Below are 24,369 nucleotides of genomic sequence, written 5' to 3'. Positions count from 1 at the left end.
ATGAAAATGCTGGCTGTTGAAAATAACCCTGGTCTTCTGCAAGATGGCTAATTTTAATGTTACTGGGGCTGTGGATGCCCCATCCCTGGCAGTGCTCCAGGCCAGGTTGGACAAAGCTTGGAGCAGCCTGGGATAGTGGAAAGTGTCCCTGCCCATGGCAGCAGGTTGGAACTGGATGAGCTTAAAGTCCCTTCCAAACCAAACCATTCTATGATTCTATGATTTTATCCACCTTGTTACCCATCACAAGAGTTTCCCTCTTGCTCCAGGAGGGAACCATCTCCAGTCCATCTGTCCAAGGTCCAAGGCAGTGAGAGCTGCTCTCTGGATGTTTTTAATGCTTGGCAGCTCAGCCTCTTCTAGAGATATGATGCAGAATGCAAGGGTGGGAAAAGACTTTTCTTAGGTTCTGTTGTGCAGCTTGTTAAAAAGTTTTTAATATCCAGGTAATTAAAGCCCTGAGAGCTGTATTCTCAAGCTACTGTAGAAGGATTTGATCTAATGGCCATGGAAGTCAACAAGAACCTGTTTTCTGCTCTTAAGATGTGTTTGGTTCTGGCTTGAATTGATAGCAAGATGTAATGTAGATCTCAGCAATTAATACAGAAGGAGGTATTGCTTATTTAGCTATGCAACAAATAATTAATACCATTCTCCTAAAGAAATGAAAGCAATTTATTAATTATGTCTACTTTGCAATGTAATGAAGGAGACATTCTTCTCCATCACTCTTGGTGATTTCTGATGCTCTGCTTGTGCTGCCAGGCATTTCATATCTTCTCTGAGCCTTGCCCTCATGGCTTAAATAAATATTCTACAAGAGAAAACAACTCACAATGCCAGTGTGAGCATCTGGGCCAAGGCCCTGTGCTCTCACCTGTGTGTACTTGGAAGGTGGAACTCAGAAACCTCCCAATGGCTGGGTTGGTTCTGTAACACAGACAAACCTGAACAGACAAAATGCATCCCCACAACCCCCTGTGTGTAGTGACACACAGAGGTGACACGAGAACAGCCAGCTGTAATGCCTGGAAGGCTGTGAGGGCCTTGGCAAGGTGACTTATTCGTATCAGAGCACAGGAAATTGTTGAAAGCAATGAAGATAAAGCTATCAAATGAAAACTGTGCTGCAGCGCTGCTAAGGACAACCTTTCTTCTGTCACCCTGTCCCACACAGTGTGGGTGTGCTCCTGCAGCCCCTCAATGTTCCCTGGCACCACACACACCCCAGCAGGGCTGCAGGAGCCTGGGGACTCCTGGCCATGATGTGACTGTGCAGGAGCAGGGCAGCACACACTGACAGATCAGTCCTGCCCCTGCAGTGCAGGAGAGCAGCAAAAAGAAGGCATTTTTCTGAAATAGTTGGAGCAGTGGGGATTTACTGAACCCATGTTACACTGCCCATGCATCTTGCTCAGTGTGCTGTTGCTAGCAATTCAGATATTGTCCAAGCTGTCCTGCTCATCAGTGCATGAACTCTGAAAACACTTAGCCACTACCAGCTCTGTGCATTATTTCAGCTGGAAGAACCGTGGTAGGTAAAGCAGCGATGATGGATCTAAACGATAATAAAGTCTCCCTGTTAAAAATTTAAAGTGCTATACAACTATTTTTAGTGACCTCTCCAGCTGAGATAATGCAGAAAGCTAACTAGATGTGAACATCCATCTTAGGAGAATTGATTCCTGCAGTTTGCAGACCAAGGTGAGCTGTGGAAGGTTAATGTTCATGCTCCAATACAAGAGGTACCAGCTATGTGAAAAGCTGTAAACTGTACATGTAAAATAATAACCTATTCAAGGGCTAATGTGGATGCAGTGGTTTTTTCTTCCTCCAGCATGTTTATTTCCATAATGGACATTTAGTTTAGACAGAACACTAAGAGCTCCCTCCATCACAGCCTCCTCCCTCTGTGTGTGTGTGGATGTGTGTGATGAGTGTGGGCATGAGGGAGGGAGGAGAACCTGGTTTTGATTCAGGAAAGTGAACATGCAAGCATTCAACCTAAACTTAAATTCTTGGGTCAGCATTTTTAAATTCAGGCTTTTAAAATGAGGCAACTGCATTTTGTGACTTCCTAAAAAAAAAAAAAAAAGAGTTGAGCATTATGAGCACAAGCAGCTCTCTCTCTGCAAGGAGATGGAGAGCACTGGGTGCCACTGCAAAAACGCAGCACATACTGCAAAATGCAGCACATATCCCAGGGCTGCTACAGCAAATTCTTTGCTTCTCAGAGCTCATTTATCTCAGAAGGGCTCCACATCCAGCAATGCAGCCTGCTGCCCTGCCCCTCCAAACCCTCAGATGGCAATTAGCAGCATCAATAAGTAATAGAACAAATACTTTTGTCTCTAACAAAACAAGCTGCAGGCAGAGCAGCTCATTCGCTTTACTCTGAGGGTGTGCTAAAAACATTTAGTTTTTAATATTTCATCTGCTTAAAGCCCCTGTCCTACAAACACTTAATTTTGAGAAGAGACACTTGAAAGCCAATGTGTGATGAAGGAAAGGGGAAAGGCAAGACCTGATGCTTGTAAACAACCATATCCATCAAGTCTGGTGCACACCAAGGATGCCTCTGTGGGGAAGATTTTTAGCAGAGTTTGTGTGGCTCACCTCTTCAGCAAAGAGACAATGATTTTCCATCAGAACCAAAGCCTAGAGAAAATGGCAGAAAACAGCTAAAATACTGTAATAGGAACATTTATTAGATTAACTAATAATAAATTGTAATATTGCTGGAAAAAATAGCTTAGAAAAAGTTGTAAAATAATGAGATCCACTTAGCTTTGTGCTCTTAAGTAGCAACGTGGCTCTAGTGTTGCCTCAAGAACCATTCCTTGCAGAGGACATCCCACCACTGGAGCCCTGCAGTCCCTCTGACCCACGGGTGACCTGGCACACGAGTCTGCCAGGAAACACTCCAGCAGTTTAAGCTTAACAACCAAATTGGTTTGCATCACTCCTTCAGCACTTGGGGCTCTCAGGGGATCAAAAGGATCATGGCTGAGCAGGAACAATACTCACAGAAATCAGCGCTGCCCTCAGGAGCCTCCTCTCACTCTGCGGTCAATAGGCAGAGCCCAGCCTTGGCAGACAGTGAACTTGATTAGAGAGATGATCTTGGTTAAAACTGCCTGGATCTCCTTGCTGCTGAGGACAGGGCGGGAGGAGGCTGGGGCTGGATCTCCGGGCAACAGAGCCTGATGGACAGGGCTGGATTACCTCAGCAGCGTAACCAGAGCAGGATTAGGTGCCCTGGGGCACCCACCTGAGCCCTGCTCTCTCCCACTGACCACACGGCAGCCTGGGGATCAGCCCCCTCCAGGCAGGGCACTTTAGGGGACATCTGGCCCCAAGGTGACTCCAGGGCTGCCTGCTGACCTGCACTGGTGGAAGGCGTCGTAGAGAAAATGGTTGCAAGCCAAGGGAATTTTGAAGAACAACCCATAAAGTCTTCATGTTGACTTAGTAAATGATCTGGCCTGAAGAGCAGTTTCCAGTAAAATGTCCTGATAGAGGTGTTGATGAGAAGGTTTTTTCCCAGCCTGCAGACAGTGATTTGCTCCCTGAGGAATGGTTGTGTGTTTTTGTGTTTCTTGGAGATGCTTGAAAGACACTGGAGCTGTGTGTCCCTGTGTGTGCCTGTGTGTCCCTGTGTGTGCCTGGTTCACTGTACATTTTACAGGGAATTACCCTCCCATACAGAGCTCCAAAGAAGAGCTCTCCTTCCATCCTCAGCTGCCTTGGTATTACAACCATGTGTTCTGAAAGCATTTCAAGAATAACTTCTGAAGAAGCACATTGCATTTCAGTCAGTGACATTGGGAGGAATGGGATGGCTTTGTCCTGAATGGAACCACTAATGACCAGAAAAAGGCTGGTCTGAATAAAAATATATATAAAAAAAAAAGATAAATAAAAAAAAAAAGATGCAAAAAAAAACCCCTGAGTCCTGCTCTCCTGTTGTAGAACTCTCGTTGAAATCAACAGGTCTGGAAAAAGAGAAGGTAGTGCTGGGTTAAAACTTCCTGCTCATTCTAGAGAAGCCCCAAATAGTGTGCCATTGAGGTTACTATGGAGTTATTGAATAAAGGCTGAGAAGCTTGTTATGCTGATCAATACCTGTGTGTGCAGGCAGATCTCAGCAGTGGCTGTTTGTCTCAGAGGCTCCACTCTGAAATCTTTATCCAGCTTTTGTGGAGTTTTCAAAGGGGTTGAACTTCTCAGACCAGTGCAAATAATATGTGGGTGCTCAGGACAAACAGATGCTTCCATTCTGCTCCTACCTCTAGATTATTACAACCTCTCTTCTCACACCTTTGTTTTATATTAGACAGCTAAAAAAAAAAGGAGAAAAAAAAAGGAGGTATCAAGAGGAACAGCTTTAAATGGAAATAAAGAGATGTGTCTAAATCCTTTAGGCTGTTTGGGATGTCTCAAGTGATTTAGTCTGGCTGTATCTGTACATTAAAGCATATGAGGGCACTGAGGTTCATCACTTATCCTATTAAAACGTTAGAAGAGTCCCTGGCTGGGGTTTGCCTCAGACCAGGCAGGGCTCTCACACCATCCCTAGGGCAGAGCTCAACAGCCAGCAGGGCATGCAGAGTCCTTCCCATGGACACAGCCCCTTTTTGGGGCCAAAAATCACAGAGAGGTGACCCCACCAGCAGGCAGCAGTGTCAGGACAAGCCATTTGATAGCACAGACATGGCAGAGTGCCTTCCTGCTCCATGGCAAGTCTGCACTGTGACAATAAAGAGATAAAACACTGCCAGGTGTTTTCCAGTCAGGAGAGGGTGCTGGGTGAAGGTGTGAAAAGGAAAAAAGAGACCATCCCATAAGTCTGCTCTCCATATGGACACCCTCCTCATGAGGCTGTCCTGATTGCCTGAAAATGAGTTGCAAATCCAGATTTTGGGGACAGTGAGCTGCAAGTCCTGTCTGACACCATTTGTGTCACTGCCTGGTGGGGAGGGAGTGCTGGAGGTCCCACCAAGCCCCTCCTTGGGCATTGCTGGGAAGGAGAGGCTTTTCCCTCAGCAGCCAGTGGGGAGGGTGAGGATCCCATCCCACCCATGCTGGGTGTGAGGGTCACCCTCAGAAGTGGGTTTGGCTCAGCTCTGTCAGACAACCCCAAGATGAAAGACAAGTAAAACGCCTGGGTTTTGCTCCACACCGTGAGAGAAGAGCCTGTACAGGGAGAGCAATGGGTGACTGGCACAACTTTTAGGATTTTTGGGATAGAAATAATGGGAACAGTAGTGAGGGCTGATGCTGTGGGCTGACTCCAGTGGGATGGAATGACACTAGCTCTGCTAAGTGTAAAGAGAAAATTAACAGTGTGGAGGATTATGGGCAACAGTGCCTCTCTCCCACCTCTGGGAAGAGGCAGAGATGACAAATATGTGAACCCAGTTTGCTTTAACATGGTTGGAAGCTGAAAATTTCCTTTCAAACCATATTTCTTGCAGGGGAAAATGTGTGCCAGAGAGGCCTATGTCACAGATCAGAAGGCAGCAGGGTTAAAATGAGCTTTCTGGGGAATTTCTGCAAATTGGGGGAGTTTAAATTTGATGCAGCGAGTGATGAAGGAAAGGGAGCCTTTTCCTGGCCTTTGGCTGGGGGTCTTGCAGCCCGTCCTGACAGAAGGGAACATCCATCCACGGGCTTCTTCTGTCACCCTGGTGCCAGGAATAAACGCTGATAGAGTGCAAAGTGCTGCAAGCCCCGGAGGATCTGAGAGGAAATGCTTCTTCCCTGGATCCCCAGCTCGGTCTCACCCTCCGGGTGGGGGAACAGCAAGGTCAGCCCTGGGTTCAGGCTCCTTTGGGGTGCTGGGGCTGCAGGGCAGCCTTGGGAAAGGGACAAGAGAAAGGACTGGTCAAAGTTTGGCAGCTCCTGCACCCCAAATGCCCTTTCCCTTTGGCCTCTGATGCTTCCATCCTCCTCTCCGGCAAGCACACGTGGATCTTTAATGGAAATAAAAGAAAGAAATGACAGGAACAGGGAAGAGTCGGTGCCGGGCCCTGCTGGGAGGCGGGGCAGGCACGGCTGGGAGTGTTCCGCTCTCTCTCACGGTATTACCCCCGCAGCAGCCAGGGGTAACGGGATCTGCGAGAGTCTGATCCTCCCAAGCCTTTAATTGGATGCGGGAAACGTCCAAAATGCGGCTCACTCTCCTGCTTCCCACAGCTACGGCACACACATCTCTCTCCTCTTGTCACACAGGGGTGTTTCCCCCTGAACCAGCCCCTCCTGCATCTCCCAGCACCCAGGGCAGAGAGCCAAAGCTGGCCCCATGTACAGGAGCCCTCCCAAATGAGAGAAGTGCTGCTGGTGGTGTGATACTCAATAAATTTACAGACACCCATTTTTCTGTTGTGCAAAGAAAACCTCTTGGTTAGACAAGGGGCAAAAGGCAGAACAAATGGGGAGCAGTGCCTTTTGTGGGACTGGGCTGTGGGATGGGGATGGGGATGGGGATGGGGATGGGATGAAGGCTTTGCAAGGATTGTGCAGACTGGGATGTGAGGATGAGTGTGCAGGCAGCACCCACATGGGCCAGGCAGCAGCTGGGGCAGCACCCCTGGCCTGGAGGGGTTGGTGTGGTTTTTGCAAGGCTCTTGCATCCCCCAGCCCTCCCTCCATGACAGTTTCCACTGCAAACAGCAGCAGTCCTCCTCTGCAGTGCAGGACTGGGACAATGCTCCCTGGATAAGTGGGCCTTCTGTCCCCAGCTGCACCAGAGCCAGGCTCTCTCCCCAACCTGCAAGCCTTTTGCTTTTCCTTTTTTTTTTTTTTTTTTTTCTCTTACAAAATCAATTTACAGACAGCTCACTCATTTTTCCCCCTTGCAAACTTATTAGGTATTCAGTCCCGGCTAGCACTCGTAAGCATCCTTTGTCCCAGGGAGGGCTGGAGACCCCTTCATTAGCAGTGATTACCTCTGAGCAGTTTGACAGCCTCCCAGCCCGCTTACAAGACTTTCCCATTCAGCCCTGCCCGGGGCTGCCCCGCTTCTCAAAAGAAACGGAAACATTCAAACATTTCTCCCCCCTTCCCAGCTGAAGAGAGGAAAAGCTGTTTCTCTTTTCCGCCTTCCCCCATTCACTTCACTTTTGATACAATATTTTCCTTCTTTGTTAAGCCGGAGAGAGAGGGGTCAAGGCAGACTTTTTAGTGACCCTTTTCGGAGCGTTTTGTTTAATGTAAATACAAGATCCTTCACTCTTACCCGCTTGTAATTATTATTATTTTAAAAACAACCAGAGGCTTGGGAGGGCGATGGCTTGGGCTGATCTTTAGGGGGAAAAAAATTCCTGAAAAACCTGGGGAAGGACATTCAATAAGGGAAGAGAAAGAACAGTTGGGAAAAAAAATAACAAATGAGGGGACGGGGTGGTGAAACTGCGGGTTTTTATTTTGGGTCTTGTTGGTCGAACTGAAGGCGTGGATGCAGCTCCACGGCTCCGGCTGTGGAGAAGCGGAGCTGGGAGATGCTCGCTTCTCCCGTTCTCCCATAACAAGCAAGGCCGGGCAGCGGGGCTGCTCTTCCCACAGGGGCTCCGTGCTCTTTTTCCCACCCCGGCCACTCTTTCCGAAGGTTGGTTTGTGCTCTTGCCGTCAGCACCCGCGGGAGGGTCCCTCCGCTCACTCCCTGCACTCTCTCGGGAGATGCCGCATCCTTCACGATACCCAAACCCTCTGTCGAAAGAGACAATATCATCCCCGCTGCCCATTGAACAAATTTTTTAGTGGCAAAGAAATCCCGCGTTAGCCGACGCTGAGTGCATGTGCTCTCTGCTCTCTTTATATCTTTAATTCGCCACAACAAGCGCTGCTACTCTGCCCGCAGAAGCCGAGGGAGAAATTGAACACAATTCACCGATTTTCCGCGAAGGAAAAGAAATAAAGAAAGAATAAATAAAGGTGTATTTCAGCAGATTCCGTTTTGAGGGCGAACACTGCTTTTGCTCCCAAAACAACCTCATGGGTGGGAAGTGTTGCCCATCAACGAACCCCAAACCCAAGATAAAACCCCAACCTCGTTTGGCGCTTAAACAGCACAGCCGGGCTCTTCTTGCACGGCTTAAATCCAGTGGGGTTCAGGAGGCAACAAACCTCAGGGTTTGGGGTGCAAAGTGCTCTCCTGACCTCCCGTAGGTGGGTACCCCAAACTCAGGTAGAGATCCCTGCTCTGCCCCTGCTCCCCGCCCTGCGATCCGACCCTCAGCACTCCTAAAATGTAAATTATTTGCCTGTCCACCAGGGAAAGAGCTGCCTGTAAATTGAAAAGAGATGCCCGACTTGAAAAAACAGTTAAAAAATTCCTGCTACCCGCCCCATCCCTGGAATAATCTGTAAGGAAAACCAAGGCACATGCATTGGGGACGGAACGCAGCTTTAGGCATGGAGGGTGTAAACGCCTTGAATCCAGGTGTAAATTCAAACTTAGAGGGGCAGAAGTCACTGCCTGGACGGGAACATCCCTCCCGATAAAAGGCAGCAGGGCTGAATTAAACCATCACGGAGCTGAAATGCCCCTGCCCCTCGCAGGCAGCCGGAGCCGGGGCATCTCTGCTGCCAGCGCTGCCCGGCTTCCCCCGGTGCCAGGCTGCGGCTGCTAAATAAATCGAGCCAAGCAATCAGCTTACCGGGGAGGCATCTCTTTGAGGACAGGCAAGTAAACGCGATGAGACCGAGAAGACAAAAAAAGCACAGCTCAGGCGATTTAAAGATCAATGTCAAATTGTATAATATAAAATCCTTCTGCTGGGGAAAAAAGCTTAGCACGCTCCTTGGACCTGGCGTTTGGTCTCCTCCATCAAAACAAAGCGAGGGAGGCGGATGGTGGGGACAGCCACGGGCACATCGCAGAGGTCTCGATTTGGGGTAATTTAGCCCCCGTTATGGCCTTTCACTGGCACGGAGAACTGTTCATTCTCCATCTTCTCCTCGCCTTTGCCAGGTGAGGGAGGAAGCTCAGTTTCCCCGGCGGGCTGTGCCCCAACAATTCCTCTCCATAATATTTTTTTTTTTTCATTTTCTTCCCCTCGTTCCTCTCAGAAAATTCGCCTCCGATAATCCCCAGCGCTTCAGCCCTTGGAGGAGAAGAAGCCGAGGCGATGCCGCCTCCTTCCCTTCCTCGGGCACCCGCATCCCCCGCCGGCCCCGTTCCCGCTCCTCTCTCCTCATCCCGGCTCCTCCCAGCTCCCTGCCTGGCAAAAACATCATCCCTGGTCCCAAGGACCGGCCAGTTCTGTCCTGCCGAGCTGCTGCTGAAATACCCGTGGCCTCGGAGATCTGCTCTGCGTAAACCGGAGGGCTTGGAACCGACACCGTCATTTCAAAGCAGATGCGAGGGGTCGTTCACCAAATATTTTATTATGGTTTTAGGCTGCTTCATACAGTTTCGTCCTGCACATGCTCTACAAGTCACCTGTGCACATAGAGAACAAGCCAAAAATAATAATAATAATTAATAATAATAGAAAAAAAATCTACCATAGCAATCCCTTAAATAAGTAAATAAACATTATATATATATATATATAAAAAACCCTTTAAAGTAAAGCAAAACCCAACCAAAAGAACAGCGTCTTTTCAACATGAAACAACCCCGCGTGATAAGAGCGGGCGCTCAAACATTTTGCAACTTGGCATTCGGTTTCTTGATGATTTTTTTTTTTTTTTTTACGTTTTCTGGGCTTTCTTTAATTATTTCTTTTTAGGCATCAGTTCTGCAAATCCTTCGAAATAAAGGCGACAACGATTTTAACGACGCTTTTTAATGCAGTCTGCTGCGGGGCTGGGAGGGCGGCGCGGCCGGGGAGCGCCCCGTACCCCGCGTTGGGCACCGCCAGCCCCGCCGCTCCGGCCGCGTCCGAGGCACCGCTGGGCCGGGCCTCCCTCTCCGCCCGCTTTGCCACGGCCGTGGTGTCAGATGTCACATTCACTGTCGCTGGATGTGATGGAGATGGCGGAGGTGGCCGCTTTGCTGGAGAGGCTGGCTGCGGGGCTGGAGGCGGCCCCCAGCGCCTCCCCGCCGCTCTCCTCCTCCGCTGGCAGCGAGCGCACCGAGCCCTGCGTTAGGACCTGCTGCTGTAGCCTGCAAGGAAGCGGCACACACAGCATCACCGCCCGCCCTCCGCACCCCCCGGGTCCCCCCAGGGGCTCCCCGACCCTGCCCCGGCTCTCACCGCATATACCAGCGATGGGAGAGAGGAGGAGCTGGGTGGGCATCCGGTTCCTCAGCTCTGCCTGAAAAACAAGGTGCCCACCCCAGGGTCAGCCCCGCTCCTCGGCTGGCACACCCAGGGAAAGTTGTCCCTGTCCTCCGCAGCCTGTCCCCAAAACAGGCCTTGTCTTAGGGGTCAGTAATGCCCTACAGCAACTCCCGGGCGGTGTCTCCCGACCAGTAGGCCTTACATCTTCCCTTAGCCCGTAAAAAAGGGCTCCGGGTGACAGCGCCCACGTCCCCGATGTGCGACAGCCCGGCTGAGGTGTGACAAAGGGAGTTTTCCCCACCCCGGGGTCCTGGGCAGGAGATAAAGGGAGAACTCTGCTCCCTCCCCTGCTTGTCGGGCCGCCTGCTTGTGTCACTAGCGTTGGGATAACGCTGCTCATTTAGAGCCGTGATTTTGTTCTGTAACATACACTTTTAAAAAATTATATATTTTTTTTTCAGGTTGTATTTCTGTTATATATTTATATATATATAATAGAAACAAGAACAATATCCCAAGGAATGTTCCCGGATGGCTCCGGTGGAAGAGTAGGGCACGGTGGCTGCGGCAGGGCCCACAGAGAGCATGGCTGGCTCTTTTCAGGATGGACATTTCTCAAATCAGTATTTATATGTCCGGGCAAAACTTTGAAGGGGTTTGTCTCCGTTCAGCCCCTGAACATGGCCCTTCTGCTGCCAGCTCCAGCCGGTGGCTGCAGGCGTCCCTTCTCCTGCTTCCCCTGTCCCGCTCCCCACAGGGCAGACAACAGGGCGCCCAGGGCGGGGATCCTCCCCTATTAAATTGAAATAATTAAAAAGCCTTAATATTTTCCCGCTGCTCCGGCTTTATCTCGCTGAAAAATCTCCCCGGATCGTTTCCCCCATCCTCTGCCGGCAGTCTCGCACCGCCTCCCCGCAGGCTCCGGCCCCGGGGGAGCTGTGTCCCGACGGGACGGGCAGCACCTTCCTTACCTGTTCTTAGCGGCTGCTGCCCTGTCCCTTTGCCTGCGGTTTTTGAACCAGTTGCCCACTTGCGTGGGGGTAAGTCCCGTGGCCTGAGCCAGTTCCCGCTTTTTGCTGGGGTTGGGGTAAGGGTCCTGCAGGTACCACTCCCGCAGCAAATGCCTCGTCCGCTCCTTGAAGCAATGTGTCTTCTGCTCGCCGTCCCAGATGGTGCGCGGCAGCGGGAACTTCTTCCTCACCCGGTACTTGTCCACCGGCCCCAGGGGTCGGCCCCGCAGCTTCTCCGCCTCCTGGTAGTGCGCTTCCAGCCAGAGGGCTTGCAGTTTGGCGTGGGACTCCTTGGTGAACTTGTGGTTCTCCAGGATGTGGTAGAGCTCCCGGTAGTTCCCCGTGTGGAAGGCCACGATGGCCCGGGCTCTCAGCACCGACTCGTTCTTGTTGAGCGCCTCGCAGGCCGCGGGGGCCACGGGCAGGGACCAGAGGAAGCGCCCCAGGCGCTCGATGTCCCCGCTCTCCTCCAGGGTCTCGCATACCCCGGCCACCTGCTGCGGGCTGAAATTGAGGATGGGCAGCTGGAACATGGAGGCGGCGCCGGGCTCCGCTCCGCGCTCCGCGCACCCGCGGCGATGCCCGCCGCCACCGCGCACAGCCCCGCGGCGGGGAAGGGGCAGCGGCCCCGGGCCGCCCCTCGCTCCGCTGCTCCGGTGCCGGCCGAGCTGCCGCGGGAGGGACGGCGGAGGGCGGAGAGGCGATGGGGAGCGCTCGGCAGCTCCGGCGACTGGGGGCGGTGGGCAGGGGCGAGGCGGAGGAGGATGGAGCGAGGAGGGAGGGCGGGCGGGGGGGAGGGAGTGAAGGGGAAAAAAAAAAAAAAAAAGGAGGAAAAAAGAAGAAGAAAAAAATGAAACCAGAAAAGGCACAAGCGCAGCTCCCCGCCGCCGCCGCGCTGCTGCGGGAGCGGCTGATTCGCTGCGGGCTCGGCAGATTGGCTCCCGGGTTTCCATGGCGGGGCTGCCACTCACTGTCAGCCGCTGCCAATCACGGCGGAAGGGCCCGCACCGCCCCGCTCCCCGCCCCGCTGCCCGCCCCGCTCCCCGGGCACCGCGACCCCGCCGCCCGCCCCCGCCGACCCGGGCAGGGCAGAGAGCCCCGGGGAACGCAGCGTGAGGGGAGGGAACGCGGCTCCCTCCCAGGTTGGAGGGAGCGGTCCCAGCGATAGCACGGCCGGGATCCCCACATCTCCCCGGCAAAGCTGCGGGCTCCGGCCCGGTGATGCTCGCACAGAGCTCCTCGCAGCCGGGGGCGGAGAGGGGGACAAGGCAGAGCTGAGAAATCAGATAAAAAGATTGCCTGCGTAACAGTGACAGTGATGCTGGGAGTGTCACTGACAATGGTGCGGCGGGAGCAGCCGAGATTTAGGGAAAAACTCTCCCCTTTCCCCCTGTAGGTGACTTCCCATTTCGGTTTAGACGAGGAATTATCTGCAAAGAGTCCAGCGCCCTTTCCCGTTCAACCAAAGCGCTATTTTTAAATTTTTTTTTAAACATTTAAACCCTTATTGTTTTCGGCTGAATGGTCCTGAATAGACGCCGAGAATAGTCGCGAGGAGTGAGAAGTCATTTGTAGGTCAGGAAAGCGACTAAAAGCAGATTTCTGAAATCTTTTGAAATATCGATCACCTTGTAATAATCATTCCCCGTGGGTTTTTTTTCCCCCCTCGGTGCCCCGAGAGAGACAAGTACCCCGGGGCTGGGTGCGAGGTGAGCCCCGACCGCCCGTTCGGAGGAATGGGGCCGGCTCCAGACGTCTCGGGGTGGGATGAAATCTCTTTCTGAGCTACGAGGATACGATTTATTTTCCGTAGAGAACGGGCGGATGATCAAGAAGCCACTCTTTATTCTACAAATAGCTGCTCAGTGGTAATTTCTTCCCGGGAATTAGGGACCATGCTCGGAAAGGCAGCATATATTTTGAATTAAACTCAATATGTTCTCCCCTCTGCTCTTTGCAATGTATTTTTTTTTCTAGTATGCTTGTCAAAAAAATCCCTTCTTAATTTGATATCTTGTTATTGTCTCTTCCCGCCCCCCCTTAATATTTTTTTTCCTATTGTTTTTGTTTTCCTTTCTTCCCTTCTTTAAGAAAGCTCCTTTGCTAGTTGCCTGTAGACCGAAATTAAACAGATTTACATTTTCTCCAATCATTTCTCTGCAGAAATGGAGCTGGACTGAGGCTCGCCGTCTTTTCTTTAGTATCAAGTACAATTTGTCTTTTGCTTGTGAAGATTTGGTAAATCAGAAGGCAGATAGATAGCGCAGATGGTCGGAGGTGTCGGGTCAGATTATGGTACGCCTCAGTACAGTGCTAAGCTCATTCTGACGGAAAACCCTGATATTATTTTCACAGATCTACACAGTTCACTTGAAAAAAACCCTTCGAGCCATTTACATCATTTATGTGAGGCTCACAGCTAGCGGGATGGAAAAGCTTTCAATACTGCTCATTTTCATAAAACCCGACAGAGCTGGGGAGACATAAAAGCGCACACAAAACTCACGAGTTCAGAGACACTCCACAGAAACTTAAAATAATAAAAGGAGTGACTTTTCGGCTTCACCTTCATGCAGGTTTGATTTGCCGATCTGCTTAGGGGGGGAAAAAAAAGGGAGAGGGAAGAAAAATTATAGAAGAGGAGAATATAATCTATAAATATTGCCGAGAGTCCTCTTCCAGCCTTCCATCCCACCACTGTCCTCTCCCTTAGGGAAAAACAATAATTTGACCAAGTCAACGAAAGATCCCAAATAACCTTTTCGGGCAGGAATTTAAAAAGCCTCCAGACCTCCTCGGTGTGAGCATCGGGCTTCCCCAGCGAGCGGGTGAGAGGGCGGCGACCTCGGCAGCTCCGGGCGCGTCCCTGCGGGCAGGAGCGGCCCCGCCGAGCCCCGGCAGCGTCCCGGGACGGGGCTGCTGGAGCAAAACCTCTGCTGGGAGAGAGATGGAAGGGTAGAAAATCTGTGTTAATGGGTAGATAATTCAGAACGGACAGATGATGATGATGGTGATGATGGAGGTGATTGCTAATATTACTGAAAGGGTAATTTTTAAATTTTTTGCTATTTTTTTAAATCATGCACATGATCTGGCGAGGGAGTTGCTGGGCTGCAGCCTAATGACCATGAACAGAGCGAGACAGGCTCGGTAATGAAAGCCAGGACTGTAGGCTAAAGAAATGAATCCTCATTAAGTGCGGCTCGCAGGGGCGAGGGGCTGTCCCCCAGGTCCCCAGCCTTTGTTCCCCAGAAACCGGCCCGGATGGGGCGATCTGGCAGCGCTGCTGGGAGGGGAGAGGGACAGAAAGAAAAGCGACACCGAAATGGACCCAGGAACCTTGTGTTAACCATTGGAAGGGTCACGCAGGGCAGAAAACCAGCCCAGTCCCAGCAGCTTTGCACCCTCTCCAGCTGGGAGCTGTGGGTTCTGGTTTTGGGAAGTGGCACTGCTGTGACTGGATTGTCCCTGTTTGGGAAAGGATCTTGGAACTCTTTGCTTTGTGCCACCAGGGCCGAGAGAGATGAGCTTCAAGGGGGCCCCTCCATCCCTTTTTCCCAGTTCTCAGGGAATTTTATCCATGGTCGGCACCATGACAGGTTCCCCGTTTTCCTGCCGCTCCACAGGAGCTCTACAGTCGGACCGGGCCGGGCCGGGCCGGGCTTTGCCTCCGGAGCGATGGCAGCGACCCCAGGAGCGACCCCAGGAGCGACCCCATCCCCGTGGGATGCACTGCCGGACCTGAAAAGCCGAGATTCCTGCGGTGCCCGAGCTCCTGCCTCAGCCCCCGTGTCTTAATAGAGCCGCGGCCGAGCCTGGGATGCACTTGGCCGTGCCCTCTTCATTTCGGCCCTTTCCCCTTATTTCCTTCTTTCCTATATAATAAACACTACTTGTGACATTGATAGCCGGCAATTATAACTGTTTTTATTTAGATGACAGCTTTGACCCTTGGGATGAGTTAACCCTGCAGAGACAAACCCACTGGAGAACAAGAAATAAAATTGTACATAAAAAAAATATTTATCAAAAGTATGACAGACATCTGTAGCATCTCGGCGGCCTGCATGGACACAGGGGTTCTGGCCTCAGGATAGGACATATTCCCCTCTCCTCGGAACCCTAAAACAAAAATACGCTGAACAATATATTTATACACCTTTGCATCAGCATTTGTCAGCTATGCTGGATCCTAGAATCTCAGTCACTGGGGATTATTTATCTAGACGGAGTTTCCAAACGCAGCAGAGGTGCGAATACATTTTTAAAGCCCCTTATTGGCGTTAAGTAGTGTATTAAAAAATACCCTCGGGAAGGAGAAGCCTCTCTTTAAAGTCTCGGTAGGATTGTCAGAGATGCGGGAGTTCATTAGGGGATGCTGACGGGCAGAACCGGAGCGCAGGCAGTCCCTGGGGCGGATATTTGGGAATCCAGCCGGGATTTCCCGGCCTCGGATGGGTCTGGGCTGGTGCCGCGGAGCGCTGCGGGACGGGCGGGGCTGGAGAGGGCGGGAGGGTCCCTGTCCTCCCCTGGCTGGCTCGGAGCAGGCGGGGGATGCTCAGCCCGAGGACAGTGCCCGCTGCTGAGGATAGAAAAGGTTACTGAAATGTCAGCCCCCCTCGGGGAACGGGGATGGGGTTTTCGGGAGCGTTTCCCACCGAGCCATCCCGGAGCTTTGGTGGAGAAACTCAAGCTCGGGATGCTGGAGTGGGGGATGCTCGGTGGGGAAACGACCTGTGCTTCCACGTTCTTCATTGCCCTGCTATTTTTAAGGGCGCCTTCATTGTGGAAATAACAGCTTCCATTCCTTTCATTTCCTCCTAAAATGAATTTGTATTTAAATCTGTAATCTCCTTAATATTAGAGAAAGTGGGCAGGTTGGATACTCACTTAAGCTCCTGATACCTGTTGAAAGTACCAAAGAGTCCCTAAAATCCTGCTGGACAGAAAGAGATGTTCACACACTTTTACTCTCACACAATATATTCATTAAATCTGTGTTCTACACCATATATTCATTAAATCTTTGTTCTTTGCTGTATTATTCGAGTTACTTGTCAAAAAAGAAGTATCAGGCCATGGCTGGTATATCTGAAGTTAAAATAAAGATGCACTGAAACCACAAAATATCGAAATTATTTTGAGATTGGTAAGGAAAGGCATTCCTTGTACAGGCCTCTGGTCAAGGCCACGGCTGCAGACAGAAAGGATCTACTGCCCAAGATTAATTTTCTTTCGGGTGTATGAAAGGTTTTTTGGGTCTGTGAATCTGGTTTTAAAGTTTTGAATCTCTTGGGGTTTGTTTGGCTGGTGCCTTCACCTGCAGGTAAGTACACACACACTGCCAAATCTCCTTCTACATTGAGATGTTCCTGTACAATCTTCAATCTGCTTCCATCAGGATTTCATTGAAAATTTCAACAAGAGCAACAAAATCACAAAGAATTCAAATAAATAGGTTTTTTTGATTGATCGTGCTTTGGTCCCACATCCTCTCCTCTCCTCTCCTCTCCTCTCCTCTCCTCTCCTCTCCTCTTCTCCTCTCCTCCCCTCTCCTCTCCTCTCCTCTCCTCTCCTCTCCTCTCCTCTCCTCTCCTCTCCTCTCCTCTCCTCTCCTCTCCTCTCCTCTCCTCTCCTCTCCTCTCCTCTCCTCTCCTCTCCTCTCCTCTCCTCTCCTCTCCTCTCCTCTCCTCTCCTCTCCTCTCCTCTCCTCTCCTCTCCTCTCCTCTCCTCTCCTCTCCTCTCCTCTCCTCTCCTCTCCTCTCTCCTCTCCTCTCCTCTCCTCTCCTCTCCTCTCCTCTCCTCTCCTCTCCTCTCCTCTCCCTTTAAATATTACAACTCCTCCCAGGGTAGGGACGAGGGTTGTCACGAAAACACTTATTTTGCAGAAAGCAGGAATGAGGACAATTCGCGGGTTTGGGAAAGATGGAGACCCACGGTCAGATACCCTGGGGTGTCTAAATGTTTCTGGGAGAAATCCCGTGTCCCGGCTGGCACTGAGCTGGATTCCAGCCCCTCCTGGAGATGACTCGCTGTGGTTGAAGGCTGCTCAGGAATTGGGGTCGCTCTTTTCTTGGGAGGGAGCTCCTCTGCAGCTTTGGGAGTCAGGCACCTCCCTGGGCTTGGGCACAGGTTTGGGGCCACGGCTGCACAGGTTTGGGGCCAGGCTGCCTGAGCTCCAGCATTACAGCGTTGCTTCAAGGAGAAAATTTATCCCGGAGCAGCTTCAGGAGGACAGCAATCTTCCACCCCTTATCAGACAGCGACTTCCCTGTTTTCTCCTGGGGGTATTTGGCCGGGTGTCCCCAGAGACCTTCCCGAACTCGATCACTGCTGGGGGCACTGGATGCCCTGTGCGAGGAAGGTCCTGGGTTTCCATCAGCTGGAAGAGGAGCAATAAGGACTGGGAGGAGCAGCCAGAGCACAGGAGGGGGGCACGGAGCTCAATGAGAGGCAGCACCGGGGCCGTCCGCGATCAGGATGATGGATTTGGGGGTCTGCCAGCAGTGGGGAGAATGTTTGGGAGCCTTTTCTGAGCCCTGACTTGACTAGGTTCCTTTTCAGAGCAATACAACCCATTCATCATTGATTAGAGATGATAACTATGAAAGAGCCCTTCCTTCTTGCCATCGGTAATGAAAGTGGTTGTTTACTGCTTTGGGGTTAGCTGGGGACTTTTTAGAGGGATTCTGCTGGGAAACAAGAGAAAAAAGTCAGAACAAGCAGCACACAAAATTCCTCTTCCTGCAGCTTAAGAAGGGTTTTTTTGGTGGGAACAGAGTGCTAACCTCTGTTTGAGAGTCCTTATAATAAACAAATGGGTAAAGGAGCTCCCGGGCCCTGCCAAGCACCGGTGGGAACAGGCTGTAGGGAGAATTAACTGGGAAGTCGCTGCCGGCTTTAACCAAAGCCTGTTGAACTGACTGAGCACCTTCCGGGTGAACTGGGGTCTGTGTGAACCTCAGGCTCCCTTGGCACTGCTTAAATCACCGGGACACGGCGAGGTGTTAAGGAACATCTTATCAGTAGTTACCTGCTACTCTGCTCTGCTGAGCTCCCATTCATTCGAGAAGTTTAGAAGGGTCTTTAAGGAATTGCTTAAGGCAGGTTAAGGTTTGAAGCCATTTCTCCTTGGGGAAACATCGAATGTTTTGGGAAGACGGGATGGCAAATGAAGAGCTCCAGAGGCATCTAGGAATTAGAGTGTCCCTAGGGAACAGGGCAAGGAGGCGGCTCTCGCTCTCCAGGACAGGCTGGGGGATAGATGGGAGATGGTCCTGGGAAGGACAGAGCCTCATCACGGAGCAGAGGCCGCAGACATCTACCTTCCAAAAGAACACGCCTAGTTCCATATCCCTCTTTTTTTATTTCCCTTCCTCGTGGCTGACCAGAAGCCAGGTAGCTCGGCTATTTCTCTTTGAAGCTGCATTTCTTGTTTGAGCTGACTGTTCTGAAAGCAGCATCGCATGTGACTGACAACTGGGCTGCAGCTGGCAGAGAGAGTTTTCTGTGTGTCTCTCTTCAGTCCTGTTTCTATTTCTCTATCCTTTCTTATTTCTGAAGAAAGCTGATGGGTTTTTTCCCCCCTCCAGCACGTACCCTACCCCAAATTTATTTTCCTTTCCTTACTGATAATCTTAAATCCGTCCTCTGCCTCAGTAATCTCAACTGGGAGCAAAAACCAACCAAGTGTAGAGGGAGGCATCGTGTTCTAAATTCTTTCACACTCGGGTTTTTTTTTTTTTGCCTTTTAATGCTGCAGTTCCATAAACAAACACACAAGACAATTTTTTGAGCACAAGCTGTGTTGAAGCAAGGGGCGGCATTCCACAGCATCCTTAGTGTGAAGCACTGCTCCGGGATGAGAAGGGAGATGATTTAATGCCTTTTAAAACTATCTGAGGGCCGGGCCTGTGAGGGATTGAGGGAAGGAGGATTTAGGCTGATTTCCACCAGCTGGGTCAGTAACACGACTAGGACCTGGAGGGTTGGATAAAGCACATTACATTCTGCAGCTCCTTATTTTTGTGCCACATCCTGGAGCGTGTATGTGTGTAAATAACCCCCAGCAGGCTTCCAGACGATGTCCCGTTCCGCTGCCTCCTCTCCCCGCCCGGCCACCGCCCACCTGCGCGCTGCCCCCGGTAGATGGAGCATCCTCATCGCTTTTCGCCCGAAGCCCTCAGAAATGTTGCTCTTTCCCTCCCAAGTCCCGCTGTTCAGGCAAACGGGTGCTTTGGGGGGCACATGCGCCCCGCCGACGTGTCCCTGGGGGAGCGGAGCGCCGCGGCCGCACGCGATAAACCCGCCCGGTTGTTCCGCGGGGTGAACGGGCTCAGCCAATTCTCCTGACAGCCGAAGCTGCTTTGGGTTTGCCCGGCTACCCCGGCTCCCGCCGCCCCTGCCCGGAGCCCGGCGGGCAGGTGGCACCGGCCGCCCCCGGCACCTTCCGGCGGGGCTGGAGTGCCCCGGGCCGCGGGGGCTGCCCCGCGGGGCGCGGCCGGCGCTGAGGGGCCGCGTTCGGCGGTGAGGGGGGAGTTTGGCCGCTTCCTCCTTGGGTGAGTCTCTGGAGGCTCCTCGCCCTTTCCCTTCAGGCAGCGCCCGAGACGTTGCGGAGCCGCCGCGTTCTGGGCGCTTTCCCGGTGCTGATGGCCCCCCAAAGGCAGAGGGTCCCCTGAGCGCCCCGGCCGCGCTCTCCGCCCTGACGGACTCGGGCCCTGGTTCTCACGCCGCCATTTTGTGGCGCTCCTGTCCCACAGGATGGGGAGTTCCCCTATTTTTTTCTCTTTTAGGAAAAATAGTTTTATTTTTTAAACCCCAAGACTTTAGGGAATCATCTGCAGTAAAGGCCTTTTGTTTGGTATGTCCTGACTAAGTAAATTGTGACAATCCAATGGGTTCTTGGTTCAGGTCTCCTCAAGCGGTTCAGGTCTTCTCCAGGGTTTCCTAAAACAGTGTGGTAAAAGAAGGGCAAAGGAACATAAACAACACGAAGAGAGGCTCATTTTAATTTTATTTTATCAGCAGAGATAAAAAGTCACGGAATGTAAGCTCTTCTAAATTTCAAGAAGATTCAAACAACCAGCCCCTTTACAGTAATGAATAGCACAGGAGAAGCACAGGTTTGCTCCCAAAAGAGCCTCCCTACAATGAAAATTATTAATATAGAGTCAACTGGAATTAATACTGTTTCACAGTTTACAACTGGTAGAATCGAGATATGGATTTTAAGGAAGATATTTACCTCACAGGTTATGGGTATTTTCCACCTTTTAATGAAGAACCTGGCTGTTGCCAGATGAGTTTCTGAGAAGTGACATTTTTAATGTTAGTGCTATAATGGCTTGAGACCACATCAGGCAGTTTGTTTGTGGATTCTGCACCCAATACAATCTCTTAATATACCGAACTTTATTGCCGTGATTGAATTCCGTGTAATTCCATTAATGCCGTGCAAAAATGCAAAATGCACAACAACACTTTTCTCCTGGCAGCATTCTGAATAGCCCCATTAAAAAGAACAGATGAAGTCTGAAGCTGCTTTACCTGATCGCGTGTGTTACGTGTTTATCTTTAACAAAAATATCAGTCACATAGGAGAATTATCTCTGAATCAGCCAACATCCTGAGTTGGCTGATGGTTTGATGCTACTTTTCTGCAGTATGTCCAAGAATCAGCCTTTGCTGCAGTCATATCCTGGAAGATATCAGATGTCAAAAGTTTGTTACAGGCTGGTGTTACCTACTGTTTTTAAAGTCTGCAAACACCGTATATATTACCAGTGCCATTGAATTTCTCAGCGTTTTCTACTAGTGACACCTGTATCCTCATAATTCACAGCACAGAATAGCACTTGACATTTGCAGTTACACTCCTTCTTTTTAACAATACCAGAAAAATAAGTATTTTACATATTCATGCTTTCAGAAGCGCTATATTCTACAACTTTACCCTTTTAATAAATTTTATTGTAAAAATACAGTAAAAGAAAATAAACACTTTCGTTCTCTCTACAAAAACATTAGCACTCTTCTACAAAAATATTCAAAAGGTTAAATTATTTGTATTTTTTTGCGATAATACAGTAGTCTGTAGTCTCTATCTCAATAATATACAGCTATACAGTCTGCTCTATTGATGAACTTCGTGTTGCAGTTTATAAAACAACAAATAAAATTTCTTTACCCCAATATCTTACAGTTTTTATGGGAAGTTTCAGAAAACCAGCTAATAAACACTATTAAACTGTTTCTTGAGAACACCTTTTTAATATATGCTTCATTTTTTTTTTTTATTCAAAGGAATTACTTTGGAATTTTTTTTTCACATGGTGAGAAAGCAAAAATATCCTGCCTTGATCTGTGGCTTGAGGTAGTATTTCCTCGTATTTTTCTTATTATTTTCAGAAGATTTTTTTAAAATTTGCTACCTTAAGTGTTTTCAGGCACTAGGATTTCAATCTTTAAATACATTTGGTAAAACTATTATCTCTTCCTCGGAGTTTTTACCGCAGCCTGTGCTAATCCAGTCCCTTGGATTAGGTGTTCTGATCCCCCTTTAACGATGAGACAAATTCATTTCTGTCAAACACCCAGCGTTAAACGCTGCCTCGCCCCTCCCGCTCCCGCAGCCCCAGTGCTGCAGGATGGAGCCCTAATGCCACTTGAGTCCAATTCTGCGGTTGTTTTCTATTCCCCTTGCTCCTGGATTAGGGTCTCATCCTCAGCCCCGGTTTGCCGTGGCTCTGCTGCTCTCGCGGTGTGATGGGGAAGCCACGGTGGGACAGTCAAAGCCCAGCTTTGCTCGTGGTTAATGCACCTGAATAACGAGCTCTGCCCTCAGCGTCCTGAGGAACGGTGTTTGCAGCCCTTTTAGAGATCGCCATCACCCCCCAGCTCCAAAAACGGAATTTCTGCACGTAGCAGCACGGTACAAACAGAAGAAAGGATTTATAACAATCCGTTTTCTATTTAGTGAGAATTCTGTCCTTAATCACACCTAGCGTTCCCACACCTTTGATTTAAGTGGACTTGGTGGTTGGACAGGAGGAGTGTGCAGGATGCTGGAGGAGCTTTTCCATCAGCAGCACTGCAGTCCAAAGGTTCAGTAACCAGCTGGAGTACAGGCTGCGCATCTTGTACACAAACATCTCTCCTTGCTTTCTTCATTGCCTTCTGAGAACATTAAACCTCTCAAACACAACTGCTCCAGGAGCAACGTTTTACCTAAATTATAAATGTCCTGTTTCCCTAAGTGTGGATTAGACTCTTACAAATCCCTTACCACTATTAGTGAGAAATTTGGTTCCACTAGATAGTAATTCAAGTGCGGTTAAAACTACTTTTCTCCCTTTTATGTTACGATGTGTGGTATTGTCTTGCAATTTTTACTTGTTTATTGTGTCAAAAAGGCTTTTGACTGTGTAAATCCTTGAATTGCATTTTTCTTTTGAAGTTTAAGAAATGAGTGGCAAGGTTTCGATCAGCTTGGACGAAATTCTGGTCAAACTTGGTAGGTCATTATATCATACAATTTTTTATGCACTTATGCACTGCATACAGTCTGCTTTATTTTCTGCTTTAAACAGTTAAATTAACTTCAAGTAAATGTATAATATTAGACTTTTGTTCTTTGGCTACATAATGTTAGCTGGGAGGTTAATAATACTAAAATTTCTATTTAGATATTTTGCTAAAATAGTTGTTAATCAGAGTTTGTGCAATTAATGCTGCACGGCATGTTTGTTTCACAGCTCCACTTGTATATATGCATATAATGAAGGGTTAATTTTCTTCTTAAGCTTCCCAGATAGAAAAGAATCACAGTGCTAAGGAACATGCGGACCATCAGATAAACTGTGAGTAGTGATAAATGATCATTTTACTGGATGCTGAACACTGATTTTGTTCCGTTAATCCTGGGACATGCTCTGTGTCTCGGGGGCGGAAGCGGGATAAACAATGGAAGCTGTCCCGTGTCCTGCTCTCACCCTGCCTCGTCTTTAGCCATCAATACTGGCTCATTCTCCCCAGCACGCTTTGCTTTTGCTCAACACTTTCAGCCGAGGCTGCTCAGCTGCCTCATGGACGGGCAGCTCCATGCTGCGCCATTTCCTGCTCTGACTCTGCAGCTCCTCACAGTCCCTGGCAGCCTTTGATTCAGCTGTGCTTGCTCAATGCATCTGCCACTTGCCTCCCTTTCTTTCTTCATGGTTTTTGTTCTTTCCAGATTTGGACCTCTGCCTCACTGCATCTTCTCCCTTTCTGTTTTCTTGACATAATGAAAGTTCTCTCAGTTGCTGCTACGTACTCAAGCCTTGTTCTTCTTTTTTTGCAATCAAGCAGCTGGTTACTTTATTTGAAATTCAAAACAGTAAACCCAAAGAGAAAGTCTTGCTCTGCATCAAATTTGCTCTGTCCTAGAGCTTCCAGACAACACAATACTACAGACTTATGTCTGGACTGATTTTTTTAACCATGCTACTATGTGGAATCATTTAATGAAGTCTGAGGAATAGTTTCTCTACCACAATCAATCTGAGAACATCTGTGCTCACCTCTGGTACTTCATAGGCACATTTTCAAGCACATAACCTCCATTAAAAAAAAAAAAAAAAAAAAAAAAACAAAAAAAAAAAAAAAAAAAAAAAAAAAAAAAACAAAACCAAAAGAGAAAATTCTGGTCTAATTTGTGTTCTTTTTGATTACTACATTTCTAATAATCTTCACTGATATGTCCAAGTACTTATTCATTGAGAAGATTATCACAATTGAATTGAAGCACCTTAAAGATGAAAACATCTGTAACACTAAATCTGGCACACCTTGGATTCTGGTTTAACTCTCCAGTCACACAACTGAACCTCAGAGATAAGGCTTTCCTTAACATTTATGCAGGCTTAGGGTAAATGCTCTTAGGGAAAATCCAAGGGCTGTGTAACATGGCATAGCTGCTTTTGTGTTCAGAGATACCTAAATATGTGTAAACACACAGCCAACACTCAGGCTTTTAGCAGTTTGGGTTAAGTCTTCCAAAAACTTAGCAAAAAATAGTGACACTGATGTAATTTTGTCTCTATGTGAGTATTACTTGGCAGATGAACAGCTGTAGCATTCAGCCTTGGACT

The 24,369-nt window shown here is 49.5% G+C and overlaps 2 protein-coding genes across 2 annotated transcripts in view; one reads left to right on the top strand and one right to left on the bottom strand.

Annotated features, from left to right (window-relative positions):
• Positions 1-9,401: 9,401 nt before the first annotated feature.
• On the bottom strand, positions 9,402-12,004 carry SIX6 (SIX homeobox 6). The gene is made up of 2 exons (XM_064714213.1): positions 11,204-12,004; positions 9,402-10,114 (listed from the first exon to the last, which is right to left on the bottom strand). Exons 1-2 carry the CDS (start codon positions 11,773-11,775, stop codon positions 9,946-9,948), a joined length of 741 nt encoding a protein of 246 aa, XP_064570283.1. The 5' UTR covers positions 11,776-12,004; the 3' UTR covers positions 9,402-9,945.
• A 1,505-nt stretch (positions 12,005-13,509) lies between these two features.
• Positions 13,510-24,369, top strand: part of C5H14orf39 (chromosome 5 C14orf39 homolog) — a 32,045-nt gene continuing 21,185 nt past the window's right edge. The window contains exon 1 of the mRNA XM_064713595.1: positions 13,510-13,537. Within this exon, the coding sequence (XP_064569665.1) occupies positions 13,510-13,537 (28 nt within the window). The remainder of the gene's footprint in view (positions 13,538-24,369) is intronic.

This window comes from Zonotrichia leucophrys, chromosome 5, assembly GCF_028769735.1.
Source record: "Zonotrichia leucophrys gambelii isolate GWCS_2022_RI chromosome 5, RI_Zleu_2.0, whole genome shotgun sequence".
NCBI lineage: Eukaryota > Metazoa > Chordata > Aves > Passeriformes > Passerellidae > Zonotrichia > Zonotrichia leucophrys.
This window is presented reverse-complemented; position numbering and strand designations above follow the sequence as displayed.

Excerpts from the sequence above, each read along its gene's own strand:
- SIX6 (XM_064714213.1), bottom strand. The coding sequence starts at position 11,775 with ATGTTCCAGCTGCCCATCCTCAATTTCAGCCCGCAGCAGGTGGCCGGG. Across the intron at positions 10,115-11,203 it reads GCAGCAGCCGCTAAGAACAG|GCTACAGCAGCAGGTCCTAA; the intron begins GTAAGGAAGGTG and ends GCTTCCTTGCAG.